Source organism: Neopsephotus bourkii, unplaced genomic scaffold, assembly GCF_033783945.1.
Source record: "Neopsephotus bourkii isolate Nb327-2 ecotype Australia unplaced genomic scaffold, CSIRO-AGI_Nbou_v1 NB_234, whole genome shotgun sequence".
Lineage (NCBI taxonomy): Eukaryota > Metazoa > Chordata > Aves > Psittaciformes > Psittacidae > Neopsephotus > Neopsephotus bourkii.
The window spans coordinates 14,674,179-14,692,710 of NW_026900744.1; the positions used below are offsets into that span (position 1 = coordinate 14,674,179).

The following is an 18,532-nucleotide window of genomic DNA, read 5'->3' on the forward strand; positions in this document are numbered from 1 at the left end:
GATCTTAAGGTCCTTTCCAACCCTATCTATTCTAGGATTCTAATCAACTTTTAGAAGAATACAGTTTAACAGTTCATAAATTTAATCTACTCTAACACAATCTATGTGCAATATCTGATTTGTTTATTCCCAGAAATTCTCCTATGTATTCTCCCAACTCAACCATGATGCCTTAAGTCTCCCAAAAAGTCCTACGAGCAAGGGAGGGGACTGAAAATTCATTTTGTACATATGTTCATGCATGCACCCACAGGAAAAGCTGATCCCTACTACAACCAAGGATGCAGCCAGGCAGGATGTATCATTCAACTGCTGCCATCAAGCTCTGGCAAAGCCTTAAAAATACAAAGCCACAGCATGCAAGGCCACATGAAATCAGTTATTCTGTGAGAAGCCAAATTAATCACATTATCAGGACACTGCAATTCTTTTTTCTTCTTTCAGCATTCTGCATATTCAACAGGCATTTTTTATTTTAGCCACAGGCTGACAAGTTATACAGTCCATCATAACAGAGAATTGCCAAATGGCACAGCACCTCTGTTAAATATTTCTCTATATGCAGAAATGTAACTAACAAAAACCTGTTACTTTACAGAGAACAGAATTCCCCTTGAGTTTTGTAAACTTGCACAATAGGTCAAGGACAAGATGGATGGGGCTTTCAGCAACCTGCCCACGGCTGGGGGTTTGGAACTAGATGATCTTTAAGGTCCCTCCCACCCTTCTATGATTCTATGTCCAGTGAAAGTACAACAGCTTCTGTTTCTGTAGATATTAATATATCCATCCCTTTTTCATGACTAAAGAGTAGTATTCTAATGCTGACTTGAAAGCGAGCAGGTAGATCTAATGGTCAAATGGTACTGAGATTAGTCACTAGATATACTTTTTCAGGTACAAGGTAATGACATAACAGCGTGGAGATACTTCAAGAGAGCGTTTCAAACATTTAACCAACAGTGACTTACATGTATACAGAAGTTTTCAATAGTTCAGTTTTTCTTAAGTAAGACTGAAAATAGCAGCTGCTATTAAATCTCATAAAGAACAAAGAAACTTAAGCACAAGTCTTTCAGTATCATTATTAATGCCATTTTCTCTAACACACCATGAATTCTTCAGCTTGATACGCACAAAAGCAAAACGTGCAAGCCCAGACAGAAATGCAGGGAGGAATCTTCACTCTTCACAGGGCACGTACATACTGTGGCTCTCTACTGAAGCAGAAAGTCTGCTCACCCCTATCTAAATGGTACTGTACGCTTATTGCTGCACAAATTGGCTATGGTCTACTGATGGCTGTTAGGCTTTTGAGAAAGAACACACTGAAATCTGAAAGTGCAGGTGGTTCTGAAATTGCAGTGTAGGTTTCTTGTGAAAGACTGTCCAGTTCTGATTTGGCTCAAACTCAAGTAATTGTGAAGGAGGCAGCAGAAGACTATCAGAGATAGTGAAGCTGTAACTGGTTTGACAAGCATAAAAATCAAGTAAAAGTAAACAACTGGTAAGAAAAAAATTATCATACAAGTTACAGCCGACAAAAATCCAAATTGGAAGTAAGAGCTGTTCTACTATTTGACCTTCCCAGGGAAAAAACAGGTTAAGCTTTCCTTTCCAAAAACTTCATACACAAACACACAAAATACGCAATTCAAACACATTTGTTCACTAAACTATTCAAGTTTTCTTAAACTCTCTCCAAACAAGACCTATATCTGGGCACTAAAGAGTGCAACAGTTCAAAACAGTTTACAGTTGACAGCTGGGAGAGAGTAATTTTAAGCAAAAGGAAAGTAAAGAGGAAGCTACCACCAGCACATTACCAAGCCCTTCCTAAAGGCACAGGGTACAGTCTCTCTGCAGGATAATCACTGACACTTTCTGCACCTCTCAGAGGGCTGCATTACCAATAGGTGTAGATGCACCAGTGGCCAACAGCTAAGAGAGAATGAAGATGTCACAGTCCTTGCCATATGACACTTCTTTAGTGAAAATATTCATAGAATCAGTTCAGAATAGGCCTCTGGAAGAGACAGAGGGTGGGGTTTGGACCTAGGGAGCAGAGGGCCAACGAAGCAAGCCTGTTAATGGCAGAGAGGCACCTATTTGTTGGTTGAAGCTTCTCAATTATAGAATAATTTATTTCTGATTAATCACATAAAAAATGAAAGAAGTTGTGAAAGAACAAGGAGTCATAAAAATATCTCCTGCTTTGAGCAAGTGCTACAGATCTGTGACTACTATCACTAGTCTGTTAAAGAGAAAAAAGGCTCTGTATAAACAAGGAGCTCAACAGACCCACAACCAAACTCTCCAGTCAGCAGTAAACGGCCTTCCAGCCACTGCAAATGCAGCAGAAACAGCAAAAGGAGGAAACTCTCACCCTCTCCCTAGTAACTTAATGGAATCAATATTTCTCTCAGAATAGCTAAGCAAGAGGGACTTGCATTTAAGAAGGCCTGCAGAACAAAGTAGATCTCTCAGAAAATGAAGACCGGGTTTTTATGGCAGCATTATTTCAACCAGTCAAAGAAAAAAAGCTATTTGCAAGCCACCGACTGCTTTAGTACAATCCCCCTAGACACAACATTCATTTCTGCACATGAAGTGGAAGTAAGTGTTGATAAATGCAGTGAAGAATCATTAATCTTCCTTAATCCTGATTTTAAAACAAACAAAACCAACAAACACCCCACACCATTTAGAAGCATTTATTACCCCAGAAGAGCAGCATGCATTACTAAGATAAAAATTATGATGGATCTTTAAGGGGAAAAGCTGAAAATTAGATCCACAGATCTAGCCTAACCAACGCTTGCTGCCAGCAAGGCACTGATATGGTCTCATTTCCTACCACTACCCACCAGCTTTATTCATGGTGGGGGAAGGACAGGAGGACTGGACAGACACAGGACCACCACCCCCCCAAAACAAAAAAAAAACAACAACAAAAACCCAAACCAAAATGACACAAACTCCCCGAACCCAGCACACAAAAACACAAGCCCAAACCAGCTGAAGTTGGAGGTTTTTTGCAAATCCTTTACCAATCCATTGTATTTTTGCAATTAATTTAGGGGTTTAATATCTTTCCCACTCCTTGCAAAGAATGTGCTCTCCAAACTGTCTCCTAACTGGAATTAGATACACAAAAAATAGACAGTTACTTCACTTATTCAGAGGAGTCCAAAACAAAGATACTTCTGACACCACTGAATTCCACAGCTTCAGACAGTAAGATTCCAACCATCAGTATAAAATACGGCTTTCAGCACTTTAAATGCATTAGCATGCAAAGACTGCAAAACAAGGTTACTTTATCAGATTTAACCCATTTACTGCCTGAAGGGGTAGTCCTGCATTCCACCCTCAGCCACATAATTCTCTGCAACCCTGATCTGATCTGGTGACTGTGGACACTTTTAATGTGTAAAAAGAAAGTCTGCTTTGAGCTAGTGTATACTCAGATATAAAAACTGAACAGAGGGAGAACATATCACTGTCCATGACCTTCCCCTGTTTGATAAGTCAAACCAATGGAAATCAAGGTGAAGGACTAACAGTGGAAAACCCCTTCATGCCTTTCTTACAGTGCTACCAATATTACTCTAATCCTATCCTAGAAAAGGCTATTATCTCAATAGCCACCTTCACAGCACCATAACTGTATAGTTATGACACAGTGCCCATGATAGACAACAGCCTGTATTAGATGCATGCTGCAAGGTAACACTGGAACACATGCCTCTTCTTTCTTGGAGGATCCAGGTAGCCTATTTCAGAAATCACAGACAAAAATTACAAACCCTAACCCTTGAAAGGTGTCCACCTGGAAGTGCTCAAAGTGATTAAAAGTTCCTAGTAGTTCTCAGTAACAGGCTTCTGTAATACTGCACTGAAGATCACAGCTTAAGAGAATCTCCCTGCATTGTCAGGCTCTAGTTATCTTTAATGCAAGAGTTTTGGGAAAAGAACATATTCTGGAAAAAGACAGTAAAGCCTTACACTAACCACAAAAACTACATGAAATCAGTAGAGTAACTATGAACTGTGATTAAACTTTAAGGATTTTAGAGTCTTTAGTAATGTCTGACTTATACACCTTTGAAGATTTCCCTCACTGCTTAAATTCATAAGCTTATCTACACAGCCACAGTATTGCAACAGCAGGCTCAGAATCATCATCAGCTACTCTGCACCAACTTCCCATGTAAAAAGCCCCTGCGAGTCCAACACAGCTAAACACAGTGCCAATGAGTGGAATGTCAGCATAAACTTCACAACATGAATTTTGCCCTAGATCATTCTAAAGTTGCTATCAGCTAACTCACAGGCATTTTGTCATGTATTTTTAATAGGCTTCTTACCTTCAAAGTATTTTAAAAATATCTTGACTGCCATTCCTCAGTCAAGGAACTCAGTCAAGCGAAGAAGGTTCCTTTGAGCACCTGAGCTAATTTTGAACTGCTAGAACCTTTTACTGATACTCCAATCCAGTTGAAGTCATCTCTATACCAACATTTTCACTCACCCAAGCAGAAGTTCTCCACACTAGCTTTGGGATCAGTCCGTTGTACCAGCTCAGTATTCTCACCAAGAATTGTAAGAAAAGTTTTTAGAGTATTACCTTGTTCTCAGCAAAAAGTTTCCATGCACAGAAAAAAAACACCCTCTTCAGGCAAAGGGCTGTAGCACCTCCAGGTGTTAATCTGATAAAAAAGTTTTACAACTTGCCTTTGAAAGCAGCACAGAATTTACCAAAGGCTAGATTAGTAAAGAATACTGAAAACAGGAAAAGCAGAAAAGCCAGAGTGTTCTGTAAAATACAGTGATAAGATTAAAGTGGAAAACAACTAACAACAGGCTACAGAAAAAAGTTTCAGAAAAAAATTGAAACTAAGTGCGTAAGTGGGGCACATTTCATTGCAACAGGCAGAGTCTTGTGCATCAACACAGCAACCTCATGAGGGGGCACATGCCACTTTAGTACACTAGTTGCATAACAAACAAATATGAAGTTTCTAGGACAAATATTTTAGAAGATACTGTATGAAAACACTGATTTTCAAATAATTTTAGAAGCTAAATATTCAGTAACTGGGCCAAGCATTTGTTTTGAGTAAGATACCAGAGCCCCTGCTTGCATAGAATACCTTCAACTTGAGCAGGCTACAAGCTAGGCATATTCCAATTTGACTGAGTCCAAGACTTCCAGTGCAGCTTTTGTCCCAACCTTAACTACAGAGCTTCCGAACAAGACACTTCATATCTAAGAACATGGTTTTAATTCTGAAATCAGATGCCTGGAACAAAAGTTTATATGAGCAATGCCAAAATCACATTACTCCTTTCTGCCATAAAACTAAGCAAACTGTGTATGCGTTTCATTATCAGCCTTCTGAAGAAATTAACTACACAAGAGGAGAATCGCCATATAAAATTCTCAGCATCATTACTAACAAGTTACAGTAGCAGGTCTATTGAGATCATCAGGGCACTCTCCTGCAAACATTATACTCTCCTGAAAAGAGGATTTCTGTGATAAACAGGCATGTTACACTGGCACACAAGCCTCTCACGCCCCAACGCTACCACTCAACACCTTTGTTATTAACAGATGCAAGCTTAAGGTTTAAGCTGAAAGCCAGGAATAAGCAAATAAATTTCCTATTAGGAAACCCTTTCCTTTAGTGAGTTCTAATCTGGTTTGCATGGCTTTTGCCTGTGCAAGGATAGGAGCGGCAAAATAAACACTAGTGATGTTATCACAATGCCAGTATAGCACTGCTTTTTTTCACAGCTCCTCTTGCATTGCAGAATCTTTCAACAAGCACACCTTCAAAAATGTAGAACACTGTAACACAAAGCAAACCCAGACACTTTATCTCCTTAACAGTCACGTAAATCTTCACATAAATAGGTAGAAATACAAAGCAATATCAAAATCTGCCCCCTTCCAATGCAGTTGTATCTGGGCTTTATTCCTGGCTATGCCACTGACCCAATCTGACCTTCACAATTTTCAGGGTATGCTCATTTCAGAGTCAGAGGTACTAGACCAGGGGTCTTCTACCAGGAACAGCACATCTTGCTGCTCAGTCACTTTGATACAAGCCATGCTTTATTGATGCAGCACATTCAGAGTGTAACGACAACTAAAGCACCCCAGTGTGCACATGCGCTTATACCCATCTTTCTTTTACGCAGAGTTGTAAAACTGAAGATGATAAAAGAATTCATAAAAGCTAAGTAGCCCAGGATATACAACGCACTTTCTGGGATAGAATGAATCAGAAAGACAAATTACTGTACGTATTATTTCTTTACTAAACTCATAGCTAACACTTTGAAAGTGCAGCTTATGGCAAAACAAAAGCTGATGTCAGAAAAATTCATACAGCTTATACTTCAAACAACTGTCACAGCTAGTTTCAATTCAGATAGTACTAGTATCCCTATAAGCTTCTAAACCTGTTCCACTTACTCAGCTCTGTATATTGTCAAACTACAAAACACTAAGTTTAAAAAATATTTTTTGCATTATGTCACCCACACAAAGGGATTAACTGAAGCATAAAGCCATCTCCATAAATTCAGGACAACAGGAGTTATTTCTTATGCACAGTCAAAGCTCCAGTCTGCACAGATAGGTATTATTTTTAGAGCACTACATTCCTAAGCCTTACCTCCATCAAAAGCATTTCTCTAAAGCCATGCAGCCATCCTGCTTTTTTGAACTACTTGAAACAACCTTGCTGGCTCCCAGGCTTGTCAGAGAGCTGTAGCTTCAGAAAGCCTCAAGTACCAGTAACTCTCAGGTCCCACACTCCCAAACAGCATCACACTGCCTTTATTGCAAAGGCATCAGTTAACAAACCCCCAGACTCAAGGTTCTGGGATTTTTTTACGTTTTGTAATACACAGTCACATTTTTAACTAAAAAGTGAGAGTCAAAAGAGCCCCAAGAGTGTTCTTTTAACAATTCTGGTTTCCCTGCTTTTTCGCTTACTATTCTGTTGACCACTAGTTTTATATATAAAAGCACTTCTCTCCTGCCACCATTAAATCCTTTGAAGATGACTTTTCAAATTTAGTTGTCTCAAAATGTATTTGTCCCACATGCCAACATTTATAACACAAAGCCTCCATTTACTATTTGAAGATTCTTAACTGCTTATGTAAACAAAGCTGCTGATTTTTTTAGGAAAGGAAAAGTTAAATACATCACAACTTATCATGCTACACAGTCCAGCAACAATGCCAGAATTAATAGATCTCAAGACTTTCCATCTAAAACTCTTGACATGGCTACTGAAATTAAAGCATGTCACAATGCCATCCTGCAGAGATTTTAAACTCTCCAATGTGAATCCATATTTGGACACCAAACTAAGCAACTAGAGCTTATACTGCTCCCAAGGTCTATTGGCTCTCTTATCAAAAGCAGCCAGAGTGTGCAGGGTGAATACTCAAGCTGAACATTTTTTTTAAATAGTAAAAGGTTTGCGATACTCAAGTGCAAACTCTAAGATCAGTTAAGAGAGTGCTTTAAAGAGCCATCTCCAAGTTAGCTGAACATAATAATCCTTTATCAATATGGAATAAGTGCCTGAACTTTTTCTGTAGCTGAACAATTCCATTAAAACAGCAGACAAAGAACATAGCAACAAAAAAATTACTCTGACCACTATCATTAAGTTGAGAACGCCTTCACTTACAAATTACCTCGAGGCAGGAACAGGTTGTCTGCCTTTAAGATAGTCAGAAAGAAAAAGAACTGTTTTCCTAATAAGAACCCAACTATACAAGTAGAACCTTTCATGAGAAGAAATAGTTGGCCAAGAAGTTGAAAGCTGTCTAAAACAGTTTACCAGGTTCACAGCTCACTGAAAAAAGTTCTAGCCATAGAGGTTAGATTAAAATTTTTCCAAATGGAAACACAGCAACAGAGTTTTCAAGCACTTTTTGGACTCATTGTCTCAACTCCTAAGAACAAAAATGTGATGACACAAACCTAATTTGCTCCGGGACTGTCTGAATCCAGTAACACAACTGTCAGCACCCGATTTGCAACTGATTTTGTACAAACAGGTACCTGAAATCCCCCTTCTTCATCCAACTAGAATTAACTGTAAAACAACCCAAACCTTAAAGACTATTTCCTTTATTTTTATAGACTATTTAAACAATTTACAGGAAATGTATTAAAAGTAATATACCGGACACACAATTACCTCTAGCAACTACTGCCGTTCTGTTTTCCGTATTTGCAGTTTGCTGTTCAAACTGGCTAGTATTTCTCAAACAGTGAGTCAGTGCTCAAAGGAGGCCAAAGTTTAAGATGCTTACAACCTACATTACAGAAATATATTCTCCTAGTATCTGTGTTGTAATAAGTACCATCTTTTAAGGCAGCTTGAAAACAAAGTAAACAGAAGATGCTGGAACAAGGTAACCAAAGCAAAAATGAAAAGGCTCATTGGCTTTAATCTAACACGACTCCAGCCAGTTGCAGAAAATCGGTTTCAAGACTAAGGCAACTTGATCTTTAAGAGAACACAGCCAGAGTTCAGCCTGAAATTGGAAAAGCAAATAAAAGCAAATATAGTTAAAAGCACCAAGTAGCAACAAACTGTTCATACAGAAGCATATAGAATAACTCCGAACCGCTGATATCCGAGGACGATCTCTACATCTGCCAGCACTTGTCTTCAAGAGCACAGTACACAATCCCCATTCACATCCCAGGGAATTACCCTCCCAAAATCTGTTACCTGCCTTTGCCCTAACGCAACACCACGTGCTGCCAGCACCTGGAACGCGTTCTTGTTTTTCCAAGAAGCACCTTCCTTTCCCCAGGAGCACCATCTCCTTTTCCACCTCCCACCCCGTGCGTCTCCGGCCACGAGCCCTCAGCATCCCGCCCAAGGCGCTCTCTCCGCCGGAGCCGCGGCAGAAAAAGGCTCCCCAAGCTGGGCACCGTGAGCAGACCGAGGTCCCCGGGCTGCTGGAAAAGACGGAAGTGGCAGGCAGGCCCGGCAGCAGGGTCCTGCACCCCTGTCCTCTCAGGGAGCTCCGAGAGCCAGGACACCCTCACCCCGGGAGGCCTCAGAGGAGCCTCCCTGCCGTGATGGCGAGGGCCCGCGGAGAGGCCGGGACTCACCAGAGCAGGGAGCAGAGGAAGAGGCAGGAGCCCAGGGCCAGGAGCCGGCGGGGCGGCTCCCTCATCGTCTCCCCCGTCTACCTGCCGCGGCCGGGAAGCGGCGGCGCATCCTCCCCGGCAAAGGGACCGCGGGAGAAGCGCGAGCGGCGGCTGCCGCTAAAGAGGAACGACCGTTGGAGCGGCCCCTCCCCCACGCCAGGCACGGCGGCGCGAGCGAACGCAGCCGTTACTGCCCGCCGGACCTGGCCCCTCCCCCCCTGCCCCTTATCCTTTCACGCGCTGAGCTGGAAGGATACGCGTCACCCATTACGACATCTCGCCACGCCCCCTCGCTCCTCCGCGACCAATAGCCTGCGTGTCTTGGGGTGGCCACGCCCCCAAACCCCGGTTGCCTATGGGGATTGGCTTCTTTCCTCCAGAGCGGCCACGAATGAAGAGAGCCGACTTCCCTTTCCCCGCCCTCCCAAGGACCCCTCTGAGGTGTCCGCGTCAAACAGGCCCTTAAAGGGAAACTGCCATAGTAATAAACGACGACTAACAGCAAAGTCTGAGGCCGAGATGCACGCGAGGAACGTCATTATTTCCCGTGCGAGGGAAGTTTTAAGCAACGGCTTTCCGACATGACAGTATTTAATCGGGCTTCTTCTCTTGTTGCACCGGAGAGCCGAGGGCTGATTGGTGTCGCTTAAGGCCCCCAGCGGAAGCACCTTCGCGGAGTGGGCGTGGACCGGACGCTGTTTGCGGGGGCTGCTGGGAGCTGTAGTTCCGGACCGGAAGGCGGCGTGGGGGGATCTGCTGCTGCAAGAACTGCTGCTGCGAGCGGGTGCCCAGGAGCCATTTTGCGGGCGGTTTGCGGGAGCTCCGTGAGGAGCGGTTGGGCTCGGGCTTCACGCACTGACAGCTGCATGGCAGTCCTGCTCGAGTCTGTAGGCACAGGTGGTGCCAGAGAAGTGTTTAAGGTGGTTTTGTGCATATTCATTCATTGCAGGAGCAAGAGCCAAGCCACAGTTTGCCTGACAGCGCCTCAGGTGCATCGTGAGGCCCACAAGGGAAGTGCCTGGGACCTGGCAGCCTGGCCAAGCCCTGCTTGTCCAGCTTCTCTCCCCAGCCCAGCAGCTGTCTGCACAGAACTCCCTTGTTTCCTGCCTGGCACTGCCTTCTGATGGCTGGGGCTTGCAGAGGACTGCTGGGAGATGCAGCCCTGGCAACTGTATGTCCTCAGCAGCTGGGTGCCCATGCCCGTTGTGGGACAGAGGAGAGGGGCCTTTCCTGGTACAGGCACATTTGGGTAGACAGCAAAACGTTAGGGATTTTGTAGATAGCCAGGCCTAAATCTGAAGCAAGGTGCTCTAAAATGGGCTGTACACTGACTATGGTAGCCAAGAAAACCATCCTTGCAGCTTACTGTCACCAAAAAATGGCTCAGGACTGGGGTTCCTGCTGCCACAGCATAATGAGATCCACAGGGAACAACAATGTGCGCTGCTCACCCAGCACATGGGGCATTATGATAGCCTTGGAAGGCACAGGTGGATTAGTCACCGGCATGCTGCGTTGGAAACATGCACATGTCAGAACTCTGAACAGGGAAGGACAGCTTTGCCCCGAGGGCAGAAGGGGAGGGTGTGAATCACGGCAAGGATGGAGCAGGGCCCTTCTAGGCCACGGTTCCTGTTTATCCCAGCTCCAGCCCCATGAACTGGCCCTTACGGCAGACCAGGGGTGCTCCCAAAAGGAGGGGTGCCTGCAGCGCTCAGTTTGATGCTGACAAGCTGAGGGATGGATTGACTGGAGTCAGCCAGCTGCAAGTAACTTTCCCAGCTGGCACCGGAAACCTCTGGAGAGTCTTTGTGTCTGTTCCTTTCTGATTTCTCACCTAGTAATTCTGTGGTTTCATTAACACTTGGTATCCCCCACCCTTCCAAGAGTTCTGAATGCCACAGACAGCAGACAGACCTGTATGCTAACACATTGAGAAGGGAAGAGGGAGAAGTGTCAGCTTTGTGCCTCATCTCTACACAGGCTGTGGCTTAAACCGCCCTCGGTCAGCAAACCATGGGCTTCCCAGTGACAGAAACGGCCTGTCCTGCAGTACCTTTATCTCTTTGGAAAACAGGGGGAATAACAGCACAGCGCATGGGGCAGCAAGTTGGGGTGTAGAGCAGCACCTGCTGCTCCAGGCCTTGCAGCTTAGCCAGGCTTGGAGCTGCCTGGATGAGTCTGTCACTCGTGAAGTTGAACAGGAAGAAATTCCTGTGCAAGTCACTGGTAGGTTTCACAAGAAGCCTATGGGATTTAACGTGAACTTCTGGCAATGGGAAATGGGCTTGCTAAACCACAGTACAAATTATACCAAGATGAAAGTGGCCAGGCAGGTGGCTCTGACAGCAATCGGCTTTGCTCTATGTCCCAGTGTGAGTGCCAGCCGCAGGACCCACTGGCAGCTCTCCCAGTGCGTCAGCAGCCAGCCTGCTGCCCCAGTGCAGCTCAGCTCCTGGGTCAGGTCCTGTTGCCCCAAGAGCATGGATCACACAGGAGCTGCCCAACCAGTTATGGAGTGAAGCGAGTCCTGAAAAACACTGAGAAGCTGCCTCATGGCACTGGTGGGGCATGAGCAAGCAACTTTCCCATGAGGGTTTCTTCAGCCTTTTGCAGCAGCAGAGCTAAGACATGGCACAGCAGCAGCATGGATCCATGGCTGTGAGGGCATCTAACTGTTCTTGGGAGGGTTTCAAGCAGAGATGCTGCGTGGAGGGCTCTGCTGTGCCTCCAGGGACCTGCAGCAGGACCATGCCCAGAGCACCACTGGTGCAGAAAGTATCTCTGCCCAGGGGTGTGCCTCCATGCTGGCCCCAGGGAGCTGCCTGGGAGGTGGGAAGCTCCCTGAGCCAGGGGAGCAAGAGTGCAGGTCTCACCAGCAGCTGGTCCAACCATGTCAGGGAATGCCACAGATCTCCCCTTTTAGGGCTGGAGGCTGCTGCAGAGAGGCAGGGCAATGTGAGCTTTGGCTGCAGCTGCTTCCCTCTGTCCCTCTGTGGCGACATGACCCCCAGGGCAGGACTCATCGCCTTCATGGATGCTGCCAGTTACAGTACCTTACCTTTTGAGCGAGAGCAGTGTGTCAGCACAGGAAGATGCCGGGCAAGGTGTGCATCTACACACCTAGTGTCCTGCCTCCAGCCTTCCCGAGGCTTCACAGTAGTCAAGTCGCACAGCAGGCAGAGAGTGCTTCCCCATCCCACCAACACTGCTTTGCCACAACCTCTGTGCATTGGGGATGGTCAGGAGCAGAGCAGTACAGAAATCCATCCATGAAACATTATGAATTGAAACAACTGCTCAGCTGTCTGCTAGAAGAGCTGGTAAACATTTATTAACTCATTGCTACGTGTTTCCATCTAGAGCACTTGCCTCAGCACTGGCATGCAGTGTTTTGCTCAGGGCCATGCCAGAGCATACGGCTGGGACCATCTCCATTGTCAGCCTCTGCCTTGTTCCCAGGACAGTAATTCTTCCAGCTTCCTTGCCAAAAGCTTTTCCCCCAAGAGAAGGGGAAAAGGCTGTGAAGCCACACTTGCTCAGCTCATGCAGCTGCTCTCAACTCGCACAGCTCCCACACACTTTGGTCCCATTACCAGCTGAGGATTAATCACACACAGTTTAGACCAAACACAGCTAAAAAGCTGTCATGGAAGATGGATCATTTCAGGGGAACCATTACATTGACAGGTCAGGATCCTGGAGAGAAAGCCCCTTTGAGTTAGTCCGCAGCAGGTATAAACATCCACCAAAGGAGCCTGTTGCCATAAGCCACACAGAGGTTTTGAGGCATCGCCTCTGACATACCCACATACCAGTGCTTACTAAGCTTGTTTCTCAACCACTGATAAGATGAGCAATGTAATAGTAAAAAAAATTACAGCTTATCCAACTAGAACCCATGATTAACCCAAAGCTCACTGTAATGTAGGGTTACTTGGGAGCAGATATTTGCATGGGATTCTCAAAAGGCGTTATATGTGCACAGTGGGACTTTGGCTTGCTCTTAGCCAGATCTCTCTTGGCTATACCCCAGCATGAGGTGAGCTGGGGCAGGGGCTGAATTCAAGCCACTGTGCCACTGATGGTGTATGTACCTGCATCCCCTGGGTGGGGAGGGCTCTCCGTGGCCTGCAATGGTGATGTGCAGCCACAAAAGACTGGTTATACAAAGCATAACACGTTGCACTGGCAGCGCTACAAGCATTGCTCTGCTGACTGGGAATAAAAGCCAGGTCATTGTGCTCAGTGCCCCAGGTAGGGAGACCTGGAGGGGGCCACCCAAGGGGCACCTCCGTGTGGTGTTTCTGAGCAGGAGGAGAAAAAAGGTGCTGTGGTTTTACCTGCAAACCCCGCACGGCTATGGAGCAATGCTTGTCCATTGCATTCTTTTAATGCTCAAATGGACCTGGAGTCTTGCACAGGCTGTAGAGTATCTCTCCGAGATTTGGGCACTGAGGCCAGGGAGCGGTGTTTGACTTCTGGAGAGACACCTGATCCTGGGTTACATCCCAGGCCTTTGTTTCCAGAATTTTCAGGAAGCAGATGCTAAGCCTTCTGTCCCATTCATCCCTATCTGCTCTTTACAAAGGCTTCTTGTTTTCCCAAGTGTTGTGGGGTTTTTTTCACATGTCATTTAATTCACACAAACTCCTTCCTCTTCTGACTATTGATCTTGGCTCCTTCCTGGTTAAAATAAAGTAAACCTTTCATAAGGAGGTTTTGACAATGAAATTTTTGTTCCTTCCAGACACAATTTCCTGTTTAATTTCCTGACCGTTTCTTATTTAGTAAAGGAAAAGCTGTAAATTGCAAGATTGCTTTTGAGAATTTCCTCTGACTTTAGATGAACTGTTAACCACTTGCAGGAAAGAATTCAGTGTAAAACTTAACTTAAAAAAAAACCCTGAATTCTTCTGCACTTCACACCAAAGGGAAACAAGCTGCATAAAACAGAAAAGGGGTCGGAATAATTTGCCTTGCGAAATCAAACAAGAGCAGCTCTGCCTCCAGCTGAGCTAATTACGCTTGCATCACTCAATAAACTGCCTCCAGGATACAGGACTCTGGGGGAAGATTGCTGCAGGGTTTCACCCCTGGGCTGAGGCAGCCGGGACTGTTGGTGAAGTTTGCACACTCAGCAATCCTGCTCATGTCATGTCTCTGCCGGGCTGGGGCTGCCATGCTGTCCCGTGGGGAGGTCCCGTGTCTGTGTGGCCCCAAAGGCAGGTGCTGTATCCCCTGTATGGATGCCGATTCCCGCTTTCACACCCCTCTTTAAAACCTGGTGGGTACCACCCTGGGCTGCCAGGCTGTGAGCACAGTCAGAGTGACCGGCTGATGGAGCTGACCAAAACGCTCGCTGAGCACAGAGACTCGTTAGGTTTATTTAATGTGGGGAGCGCAGTGGTGTGTGACGGCGCTGAGGAGTGGCAGGCAGCTCTCATGGCAGGCAGGGGTGATTGCACAGTGACACTTGGCTGGGGCTGCGTGACCTGGTGTAGGAGAGTGACTGCTCTGATCTCTAGCCAGCAAGCTTCAATCCTGCCTAAAAGAGCCTTCAAATCCAGCAAGGGTAGGTGGTGCCACAGTCCTGCGGCTCCCAAAAGCACTGATGGACCATGGCTGGGATCACCCGTTTAGATGGCTCATGTGGCTCTCAAGGGGCACAGCCAGGGTGGGAGAGAGATTTCCTCTGCCTGGCTCTGAGCCCCCTCTTTAGTTGCTCAACACCTGAAAGTCAAAACTTTAAGATGAAGAAAATCAATTGAGATGGGAATTCCACTTTTGGAAACATTTCCATTTGGTTTGCTTATTTGACATGGCTCTGTTTGAATTTATCTTTGCCTAGAAATGGGAGATGAAATGATTGTTCCATCAAGAATGCCCAGGTAGGGTGCAGCAGGGAGGACCCCTTTTGGGACCACAGAGCCTCATCCTGCATGACAGAAAACACCATTTCCTACAGCCAGTGCTTGGGAACTGATAGAAAATGGCTTCAAGGAGCCGTCTCAGCCTGGCAGCAGACGTTCAAGGTACAACCATAAGCAGCATCCTTGCTTGATGCAGTGACATCAGTGCAGAGGCGGCTGCTCGCTGCCAGCCAGAGAGACGAGATGGTCAGCAGCCGAGGAGCTGCCCTTGCCATCGGGGCAGGGGGGCTGATGGAATGGGGAAAGTCCAGGGCTGCTGGCAGCTGAATCACAGAGAATCAAAATTAGCTCTTGGTCACATGGTGGAAATGTGGTGTGGGACCAGGGGCTGCCAGTGGGGTGAACTGCTGCAACGGTGCCTGCTGGTTCCCCCGGTGCTTCCTGGCAGCTGCTCTTTGAGCCCCCTGGGAAAAGAAAAAGCAAATCTTGCTACAGAAACCAAGAAACAGCACAGCTTGGTGATGGAGGTGTTAAGCTTTTGGGGGGCTTTATTTCTGGGAGGACAATGTGGGCTTCAGCTGCCCGTAAGCACTGAGGGCAAGCAGAGGGGCTGGGAAAGCACCCAGTGCAACCCAGTGCTGGGTTTCTTGTATGGCCCCATGCAAATTGAGGCCAAGGCAGGCAATGTGTGATCCAACAAGACAGCACATCACTGCTTTCTCCACACAAAACCAAAACTGTGACACCCCCCTGGAGCTGGAAAGGTGGCTGAGGCCCAGAGACAGCTCTGCTGGAATGTGCCATCATGGCAATGCAGCCTGAGCAGCAGCAACAGCACCTACGCCAGATGCAAGTGGTGAAGGTGAGAGAGGAGGGCCTTCCAGGCACACAGGGAACCCCATGGGCTCAGCCACTTCCTTACCCTCTTGCCGAGTACTAAAATAAACTAAATTCCCACCTGGCTCCATCCTCTTCATGGCAGACATCTAAGAATGGGGGGGGGGGGGCAGAAGCAGGGAATGTCACTCCTCAGGGACCCACATACTGTCAGGGGAACATGTGTGTCCTGGAGAGCCTGGCGCAGGGGATCCTCCTCTCTGTGTTCTGGGATAGGATGTGCTTGTATTGCAGGGAGAGGCACTGTATGTGTAAAACACACCTCAGCCCCCCTATCGCACCTTAATTCCCAAACACATGGGCTCCTGTTTGGAGACTTCAGTTAGATGTTCATGGGAAGAGGGGCAGGAAGGGCTCCTGGGGTGAATATCTCCTGTGAAACTGCTGTGTTTCCAGGTTGAGGCCATGTTGTGTTTGAACAAATGCTTCCTTACTAGTCAAATGGGAAGGTGAGCACAGAGGAGGATCCTTTCACAGTGCACCAAGCTAAAGCAGTGATTTACAACCTGTTTTGACCTGTGCATGCCAAATTTTTCCCCAGCTACACTACCCATAAAAGCCAGCCTGTTTGCATACACTATTTCATCCAGTGTCCCCCCCTCCCCATCTATTTCTGGCTTTGCAATTATACAGCTAAAGAACATAAACATACCCTGGGCAGACAGTAAAAACCTTGTTAGGAAACTCCAGGTCCCTCTGCGCCTTTTGCTCCATATCCCAGAGCTGCAAGGGGAGGGAAGCAGCTGCTGCATGAGGCTCGGGGCAATGGACAGCTGGTGTGGGAGAGCTGGTGTGTGGCTCCAGCAGCCACCACCCTGGGTACCAGCTCTCCCCAATGGTACGTTTCGTTTGCCCTCCAGGGAGTTGGGGTTTTTGGTATTTTGCCACCTGCAGTTCTCTTCAGTGTCTTTTCACTGACAGTGGCAGAGCTGGGTCAGCATTTCACATCCCATCCCCACACTTCAGATTCAGGGCTAAAGAAAGAGGAACGGAGTCAGAAACCACTCAGCAAAGCTTCGTACCAGAGCCCCAGCCCTGCTTTGCCAGGTCTCAGGCGCACCTGTGTGAGCTGTAAGACCCTCCCAAGTCCTGAATCTTGGACATTTTTCACCTTCCAGCTTTCATGGCAATCCATGCTCAGGTCCCACAGGCAGGTTTCAGGTTTTTCACCCCCAGGTCTGGTTTCATCCCTGTGTGCATTAGGAACGTGCCAGCTATGGCTGAGGGTTGAGCTGAGCTTACCTGGGCAGCTGAAGTTTGGAAGTGTCGCACTTTGGAGCACCCTGCAGCTGGCAGAGCATGTTGTTGATACCATTTTGGGCTGCACTTCCTAGGGATTTTTATTTTTAAAGCAGATTAAAATACAAAACCATCTTCATTAGTGACAGGTTGACTTTCATGGAGCTCCTCTATGGAACAGAACCCTGCTGACCCACTGCACTGCTGGCTGGGACCTCAGCTGAGCCAACTTGCCCCTATCTGTCCTGGGAGCCCAGTGCAGGCAGTGGGGAGGGCATTTTTCCACAGGGCTTCACCGATCCATGCTGACCGCTGGGGAATGCCAGGGCCAAGGTAGCTCAGTTTTGCAGCTGCCCCAGAGGCTCTGTCTTCCAGAGGTCACATCCCTGAATCCACATTATGTATTTTCTGCCCTAGCTCCTTGACCTAGCTCCACAGCAGCTTTCCTGTCCTTCTGCCTCTGCAACAGGCTCAGCAAATCCCAAAGCTCACCTGGCAGATGCCAGTGCAGCCTGGGCTCCTCAGACCCGAGCCCAGTTTCCTAGACTCCCTGGCCTAGAGCAGCATCACTGGGTACCTCCTTCTCAGTTTATTGCCTGGGAGGGCACTAGTTTCCCTTTTCCCTGGCTGCTCTCCCTCCCTTCCTACTGCCTTATTCTCTCTTGCAAGCCCCCACATCTTGTCCAGCCTGGCTCCTGTCCTCCTAGGATGCTGGCACAAGAGAAAAACAGTGATTCACCAGCATTTACATCCTCTGTCCTGGACAGGGACAAATCTCCCAGGAATGCCTCCATAGGGTCTCCAGCAAGGTACCCTACACCCTTTTACAGGCTCCTCTTCATAGGGCAGGCTGTGCTCTGGAAATGATGTGCCTAGGACAAGAAACCGGACCTGCACACGGGGAAAACAGATGCTTGGGAGAGCTGAAGCATCACCAGACTCCCCGATGCCCAGGCACACCACTGTGGACCCCAGGGCAACCAGCCCCTCATGCCTCAGCATCTTTCCCCAGTGCTCAGCCTAGCTGTGAGGCACTGGGCCGGTGGTGTGCCACTCCATGCTGGGGACTGAATCCAAAACATCCTTAAGTAGATGATTGCAAGAGAGCAGACTCGGCCCCTGTCATGGAGCCATTTAAGGCAGGAGATGGTCTCTGGGCATGGAAAAATTCAGCAGCTGGAGCTCCACCAGCCTCCCCCTGGAAAACATTCCTGTGGAGGGAGGGTTCAGCTCCAGGGTCACCAGGGAGAGCTGGGGGATCACTTGACAGAAATGAAGCCCAAGCATCCATAGCTGTGCTCACAGGCAGCTCCATCTG

At 47.1% G+C, this 18,532-nt stretch overlaps 1 protein-coding gene across 7 annotated transcripts in view; it reads right to left on the reverse strand.

The window, feature by feature from the left end:
• SUCO (SUN domain containing ossification factor) overlaps positions 1-9,444 on the reverse strand; it is a 39,337-nt gene extending 29,893 nt beyond the window's left edge. For 4 of the 7 annotated variants that reach the window (XM_061345473.1, XM_061345472.1, XM_061345474.1 and 1 more), the window contains exon 1: positions 9,167-9,443. Coding sequence is in view for 1 of the 7 variants with exons in the window: in XM_061345480.1 (XP_061201464.1) it covers positions 9,167-9,231 (65 nt within the window). In the remaining 6 variants the exon portion in view is untranslated. Of the gene's footprint in view, positions 1-9,166 lie in introns of all 7 variants that reach the window. The other 3 variants (XM_061345475.1, XM_061345476.1, XM_061345471.1) reach the window with 2 other exon arrangements.
• Between the last annotated feature and the right edge of the window lie 9,088 nt (positions 9,445-18,532).